Genomic DNA, 8,350 nt, shown 5'->3' with positions numbered 1-8,350 from the left:
TAGACTTGTTACTTCTTCTGGGGTTAAGGTGAAAGAATTATTTTTATTTTTGAGTCTAATTAATTTTCCCACATCACATTAAATAAATTAACCAAATTTCGAACCTAAACCGACATTAATATTAATTTTTAAAATAATAACGTTTTAAAATAATAATATTATGAAAAATGGTTGAATATTGATTTTGGACAATTAAGATATTGAAATTGGGCCATGGCCAATAATGTATGTACTATGTACAGAATGTATTTGACAATATATAGCTTCTTCAGCGAGGTCGCGCCCCCTAAAAAAAATATATACAATTGTATCTCAAACACGATACGATGATGTCAGCGTAAATGATGTCACAGCAATAATATTATACTTTTAAAAATGGCGGGATGGACACGATGATGATATTTTAAATAATACAACGCACGATCTCATAGGCAGTCGACTTTTTCACATGAGGATACATGTGAAATAATATTATACTAAATGGAATAGATCGGAATGCATGTTGGATAATATTATAACCAATGGAATAGGTTTTTTTTAATATGGCATATGTATTTAAGAAAAGGTCTGCATTTATAAATTAATTAATTAATTTATATTATAACCAATGGAATAGGTTTTTTTTAATATGGCATATGTATTTAAGAAAAGGTCTGCATTTATTAATTAATTAATTTATCCCCACAAATGTATTATTTATTATTTTGTATTATGTATTATTTTGTAGGTATAAGGAAAGGTTTGTAATGCATAATAATTTATTAAAATGAAATTACGTTGATAGTTAATATATTTCGGTACATTTTAATTCCTCTCGAGGAGTGAAGATCCTACATGGGTTTTTGATAGGTTAAGTGAAAAACCTCTTTCATATTAAGTAATAGATCTTTGAAAAGTCTTAACCACCTTGCAATGCAATTTTTTATTTTTTATTTTGATAATATATAATTTTCAATATATAGTTTAATAATATTTACATTTTTTTTTTAAATATTTATTTATATTAGTTTAATTATATAAATTAAATAGATGATAAATTTTAGTGGTTGATAAAATATTTAATACTAGTTTTTTTAGCGGGAGTTGAACTTTGCTAGTGAGCAAACAACTAATCCATGAGTAAAGTATATAAACTAATCATTCAAGGGTTTGACCATGTGGAGCGTATTGGAATGTGGTTTTGAACCGATCACATTTACTTGAAACTTATTTGACATAGAGACATTTGAGGAGAAACTGAACGAAACAAAAAATCATAAAAACTAACTAGATTATAATAATTTTATTTAAAATATTCTTAGTCATGAAGATTTATACCTATTTTGTTATGGAGATTTTCAATGTGTAAACAAGATTTCTTACAATATTTTGGGCCAATATTATCTCTTATTAATATATATGCCCTGTTAATATATGCCCAAAAAATATTATTTTTTGATCAATTAATTTTTTTAGAGGTGGTTCAAGGGTGGTCATTACATCCACGGAAAATCTAGGCAGATCAACCCCGAAGGAAATTTTTTTAAGAAAATTTGGGCAGTCAACCCTGAAGGGAATGTTTTAAAGCATGTTTGGGCAAATCAACAACCCCGAAGGGAATCTTTTAAAGCATGTTTGGGCAAATCAACAACCCCGAAGGGAATCTTTTAAAGCATGTTTGGGCATATCAACTTCGAAGGAATCTTTTAAAGCATGTTTGGGCAGATCAACCCCAAAGGGAATCTTTTAAACCCTGTCGGTCAAACTACCCCAAAGGGAATCTTTTAAAGCATGTTTGGGCAAATCAATAACCCCGAAGGGAATCTTTTAAAGCATGTTTGGGCAGATCAACTTCGAAGGAATCTTTTAAAGCATGTTTGGGCAGATCAACCCCAAAGGGAATCTTTTAAACCTTGTCGGTCAAACTACCCCAAAGGGAATCTTTTAAAGCCTGTCGGTCAAACTAGCAGGGCCTAACCCGGGCAGATTAACCCTGAAGGGAAGGGAATCTTTTAAAGCCTGTCGGCCATACTAGCAGGACCTAACCCAAAGGGCGTAGAGGAGAATTGACCATGTGACCTCCCCCTGATACTAGTAGCAAGGCCTAACTTGGGCAGATTAACCCTGAAGGGAAGGGAATCTTTTAAAGCCTGTCGGCCAAACTAGCAGGACCTAACCCAAAGGGCGTAGAGGAGAATTGACCGTGTGACCCCCCCGCCCCCCAATACTAGTAGCAGGGCCTAACCTGGGCAGATTAACCCTGAAGGGAAGGGAATCTTTTAAAGCCTGTCAGCCAAACTAGCAGGACCTAACCCAAAGGGCGTAGAGGAGAATTGACCGTGTGACCTCCCCCCGATACTAGTAAGACCTAACCCAAAAGGCGTAGAGGAGAATTGACCGTGTGACCTCCCGACCTCCCAATCAGGGAGGTACTTAACAACAGGGGCTTGACCAATTGAACTAACCCTTGGGGTTTGATCAATCAATTTTAATTAAAAAAACTTAACTATTTTAAAAATAAATCTTAACCTTTAATTTTAATTTCTATATACTACTATAAATATATAATATTTTTATTTTTATTTTTATGATCCACCTAATAATTATATCTCCAAACATAACTAATTTCAATCATTAAAACTTTATATAATAAAAAATTAATTTAAATATATATCTATATCTATATATATAATTTCAATCCAAACCATCAAAATTGAGAATTAACAATTGAAAAATAATAAAATCCCGAATATTTAACATACCACCGCTTGGACAAAATAAAATGTTTTAGCCAGTGGGGAAATTAAAGTCAAACAAAAGAGGTTCACAGCACTCTGGCTCCTACGGAGAGCAATTAGATATTCAACTATTATTACTGCTTATATATAAATATATATATATATATATAATCTTGAATTGTTCCTCGGGGTGCCTATATATATATAATCTTGAATTGTTCCTCGGGGTGCCTATTTTTTTTTCCTGCAGTTGACTTTATACGTGCCTTAAGTGAAGGGCAAGGCCAGCGCGTTCCCAGCAGGCTTCCCTTCAACTGAAACACCAATATATCGTTCGGTGTTTTCATCATGTGCATCAGTGTGAGGAAGAAGAATAAGGTGAAGCTTTGAGGAAATAGTGATCGATTAGAGCGATGAGCCCAACACCACCTTCGGCGCCTGTACAAGAAGCAGGAGCAGGTCCACATGAAGTGGGCATCCAAGTAGGGGACCATGCGAATTCGGGGTTTACAGAGCCCGAAGGCGGTCAATATGATCCGCAGGCGACGCCACAATCATACTCAGCCTCACCTCAACCACTTAAAGCGTCTGCAAATATTGCAGGATCGGCGCCGACTTCCATTGTAGGGAGGCGTCGAGACAAGCTCATGATGGGAACAGCAAATATTGCGCTGAGATCTGTTGCACTTCTCTTCTCCTTCCTCTCATTCGTTATCATGGCTTCCAATAACCACTACTTGGACACAACGGTCGGCATCTTAATCGTGAATCTCCTCTGGAGTTTCACCGATTTTGGAGAATATAGGTATGTTGCTGTTTTTAGTTTAAATTCAATTACCGTGTTTAATATATATATATATATATATATTTATTTAAGAGTTTTAGATAGCTGGTAATCCCATGTTTTGTAATATAATTTTTGATGTGAAATTATTGGTTCAATTCCCCATTTATATATAAGTAGATGGTAGGGATTCAATTTTCATATAATATCTCCAAAATAATTGTTAAGCATGTTGGACAGTTATTGCTTCTCCATAGCTCTTATTATTTGTTTCATATTGGATAACATTTGTCATAGGTAATTTTTGAATTTTCTTATTAATGATATTTCTTAATATTTTTGAATCTTAATATGCTAAACCACATATATATATATAGTTTGAGTGGGCTTAATGGTTAAGAGCATGTGCTTCCTTTTACGGAGTCGCCGGTTCAAAACCAGAGAGAGAAAGATTATGCATGTTTGCCTTGACAGATTTAATCCCTTGTCCCACAAACAAGAAAATCTCAAACGCCAATTTAATAACTTTATATGTATATATATATAAGTTACCACAGAAAAAAAATATAAAATAAACAACAACTTTAAAACTGTAATTTTACAGATAATTTAGATATTTATATTTCAATTTTTTTACCCATTTAATGTTGCAGAATTTTTAACGAGTCTATAAATACGGTACAAAATAGAGATTAATTTTGTTAAGCATGTTGGACAGTTATTGCTTCTCCATAGCTCTCATAGCTTCCGTTTACCTGGCGCTTCAGCTTGCCAAGGCCATTTATGAGCTCATAACCGAAAGGATTTACACTGTCTTCTATTACGTGGATTTCTTCTGCGATCAGGTCAGATTTTATAGAACTATATGTTTAGTTACTCATTTCCCCTTTTTTCAATGCAATTACTACATGGTTTAGTTGTATTGTAAATTAATTGTAGTTGTTTAGGGAGACAAAAAAAAATTGGTTGGATTGTCAAAAGTCGTTGGAATTTGGGTAAAAAATTTCAAAAAATTCTGTAGAGATAGTATTTTAATCTTATTTTTATAGTGGAAATGGATTAACTATCTAAAACTTGTAAAACACCTAAAATTTTGACGTTTAACAATTATAACTTAGATTTATAAAAATCTTTGTCAAATTTTCTTGAAATATAAAGCAAATTTCGAGAGAAAAAAACATTATAGTTAGAGTACGGCAAATTAATTTGAGGTCATAAAAAAACATTATAGTTAGAGTACGGCAAATTAATTTGAGGTCATATTAATTATCATTGCCTTAATTTGTGGTTGTAGATATTGGCGTATTTATTGATGTCTTGTGCATCTGCGGCGGCGGTACGCACCTACGTACTGAACAATCAGAATGGTGGAGCCAGTAATATCTACACGCAAATGGCGGCGGCCTCTGTGAGCATGGCCTTCCTCACCTGGTTGTTTGTTGGTGTATCCTCTGTGCTTTCGGGTTATAGCCTCTGGAAAAGGACCAGCTTCTCATCATAACTCTCTCCCAGGCTTTTGATCCACTGTTCCAGTTTTTCATCGCTTTTTGGCTTCTCATCGTATTGGTATAAGGGCCTCTCCTTCATGTATCTGTTTTGTTTTCTGCATTGTATCTGCTGTATGTGCTCATGTATTTGTTCATCTCCATGTTCCTGATTATGTATATGCCTTGTATCTGCTGTATTTGTTTTGTATTTGTTCATCTACAGGGTACAGCTTCTTTCATGTATCTGTATACATGTATTATCTGTATCCTTCTTCGAGGTATTTCCACATATGAATTATGTAACAATCTGCTCTGTTATATTTTCTCAATATAATACAATACTGCTTTTTCTTTCTTAGAAAAAACAAAAAACCAAAAACTCTCATTGTGTAAGACTGATTAGCTCCTGATCAATGAATTCTTAGTCAATAAGATCAAATATAGTTTGGTTTCTTTAGTTCCAACTAATTTTCCTCTAACAATGTAAACCTATCAAAAAGTCTTATTTTGTTATCAGAAAATTGATCAATGAATTCTTAGTCAATAAGATCAAATATAGTTTGGTTTCTTTAGTTCCACATAATTTTCCTCTAACAATGTAAACCTATCAAAAAGTCTTATTTTGTTATCAGGAAATGGATTTTTTTGTTGGTTTTTTGGCCAGGTGTTTCGTTTATTGATCAAAATTTTTACAATGGTAATTGTCAGAATATTTTTGATATTTAAATAAGATTTTACTATTGTATAATAAATTTTCAAAATATTTCAAAATTTATAATTAAAATAAAAATAACAATAATTTTTTATCTTTATTATTCTAAAAAAATTCTGCACCTTTAAGATATCAAAGTTTTCCATATAAATCATCATTTCTCTTTGGAAACATGCCAGTTTTTATTATATTGTTTTTGAGATTTTTAAATGTTACAAAGGTCTATGTAATACTTAACTATTACAACTAAAAATTCTTGTTGACTTATGAATATTATTTAATAAAATTTTGTTTTGTTTTAATTAATGAAAATAATTAAAAAATCAAACTTAACAAAAGGTGTACCATCATGTGGATATTTTTTTAATAATCATGTTGAATTGGTAATAATTTGTTGAAGTAACATGAATAAGGTTTAGATTAAACTCATTAATTATTACTATAGAATTCAGATATATTAAATAAATCTTTATAGTAGAAGTGCTTATTCTTCTAGTGTTATTACAATAAATCAATATATTTTTCGAAATTAAATCTGAGTAAATAAAAAACAAATCATATTTTTAACCATTTGAAATTTTTTAAAACACAAATTAAAAAGTAAACCTCTACCACTAAAATTCAGTCTCTTTGCAACTAAAATTCAAAAAAGAGACTGAGCACAAATAGCACACAGATATTAAACAAAGGGAAACAACTTAAAAGTGAGGGCAGAAGGAAACTTGAGGAAAGGAAAGTGAACATGAGGGATGCCACAGTAAACCCCTGACTACGAATCATGCCCAGAACGAACATAGAGAGGAACAGTGACCATCCAAAAGCGCGGAACTTTAAACCTGTTAGATATTGTTGGACTCGTTCAGGAAAGTCTTGCCGAGGCATGGACTAACATTGCTTGGTACCGAATCCAGAAGCCGACCATGAGAGTGAAAACTAAAATGGAGCAGATCGAAACCCTAGTAAATCAATACCACGAGCAACTGTGTATTAGGAAAAAAATTACATAAAAATGTGGAGCATCTACTAACATAAAAATAATGGAGTTTTTCGGATTTTTGGGTGCCAAAATCTGGTGAAAAAATTTGAGGTGAAATCTTGATTTGTGTTATTTAAACCATAGTTACCAAATTTGGCCTAATCGGGCTGAAGAATTCGGAAATTCGGCAGTTCGGTTCGATTCGGTCAATAATTCGCTAAAATTCAATTCGGTACGAATGGCAACTGGGTAATTTTCATGAACATTTATCCTCCAACACGACCAGATTGAGATCCAGAGCCTGTTTTGTTTGTGTGCGAGATCTTCCTGGTTGGGATCTTGATGATAGGAGGGTCTATGCGAGCCTTCCCCTCATAAGATTTATAATCCTCCATCGCGACCAGTCATAGAAATCATCCGAAAATTGAAAATCCGACGATTTGAAAATTGCATGTCCGAATGGTCGGTGAAATTTTCTTTCACACCTGTGTTTAATTGATCAGAGGAAATGAAAATTGTGATAACAAACGTCGTTGTTGCCTTTGATTATTCTTTTAAAGTAGGCATTTAAGGATATCCCATTGTCTAAACATAATTTCGACTCGTAACCAATGTATGGCGCTAGACAATACGGAAGAAGGAAAGAACAAAGGAGTTTAGGAAATAAATCAACCTCAATCAACGTGAAGTGAAATAAAAAAAATGTGAGAAGGAATATTTAAATGAAAATTTTTTTTGGAAAAGATAATGTAAAAATGAACTAGTTTGGTACTTAAATTTTAATTGGAGAGTGAAATATTTAAAAATTTTGTGGAAATTATTTGATAAATTAAAGTAGCGATTTTTAAGTATTTTTTCTTATTTTTAAAATTTTAATATATATGGTTAATATAGCATTATTGTGTAGAGAAGTACAATGAATAATAATAGTTAACTATTTAGTTGTAATAAGATTTGTTAAAATCTAATTTTTTTTGTTATTGAAATTTTTGTTGGGGAAATAATTTATATAGTTTTTAGATTTTTTTTAGAGAGACGTCTTTATTGTTAGTTATTAGGATCCCATTAACAATTATTTATTGATTGACTAACAAAAAAAACTCTAATGGTTTGAGACATGTTATTTCTTTCTTGTTCCTGGAGAAAGGGTTTCCAATTCCATCTCATTCACTTTCAATGAGGACGAATTCTTTTTATAATCTTAATTTCTAATTTTATTTGCAACTTCCTTAATGTGATTGAAAACAATTTTTGAGGATCATGAGTTTTTGAATAATAAAATTTTTATTTTTGATTTTTTAAAAATTATTTAAAAAGCTCTTTTTAGTAGTGGTAAGATGGATACTTCCTAATTTTTTCTATATGGATTCAGCACCGGTGAAATCTTGATTTGTGTTATTTAAACTAGTTTTTTGACTCTGTATAAATGGATTCAACACCTTGGAAAACCCCTAGGGCACTTCAATTGCACATGATTACCCATCAATAAATTCCTACCGGATTTTAGAGAAATTTGACCGGAATCAGCACCCTGGAAAACCCCTAGGCACTTAGATTGCACAGGATTACCCATCAAGCTTGTGATTTCAATAAATTCCTACGGGATTTTAGAGAAATTTGACCGGAAAACCCCATCATAAAAGCTTCCAAAAAAACCCACTAAAGACAACTCCA

General features: G+C 32.2%; 1 protein-coding gene across 1 annotated transcript; it reads left to right on the top strand.

The window, feature by feature from the left end:
* Nucleotides 1-2,976: 2,976 nt before the first annotated feature.
* Nucleotides 2,977-5,236, top strand: LOC149226814 (CASP-like protein 4B3). The gene is made up of 3 exons (XM_089375370.1): nt 2,977-3,522; nt 4,220-4,346; nt 4,796-5,236. Exons 1-3 carry the CDS (start codon nt 3,131-3,133, stop codon nt 5,000-5,002), a joined length of 726 nt encoding a protein of 241 aa, XP_089231496.1. The 5' UTR covers nt 2,977-3,130; the 3' UTR covers nt 5,003-5,236.
* Nucleotides 5,237-8,350: the final 3,114 nt, after the last annotated feature.

Source organism: Pinus tabuliformis, chromosome J (assembly GCF_031772625.1).
Source record: "Pinus tabuliformis cultivar Carrire ecotype Pingquan chromosome J, CPIR1, whole genome shotgun sequence".
Classification (NCBI taxonomy): domain Eukaryota; kingdom Viridiplantae; phylum Streptophyta; class Pinopsida; order Pinales; family Pinaceae; genus Pinus; species Pinus tabuliformis.
Note: the sequence above shows the minus strand (reverse complement) of the source record. Positions and strands in the feature narration are given on the sequence as shown.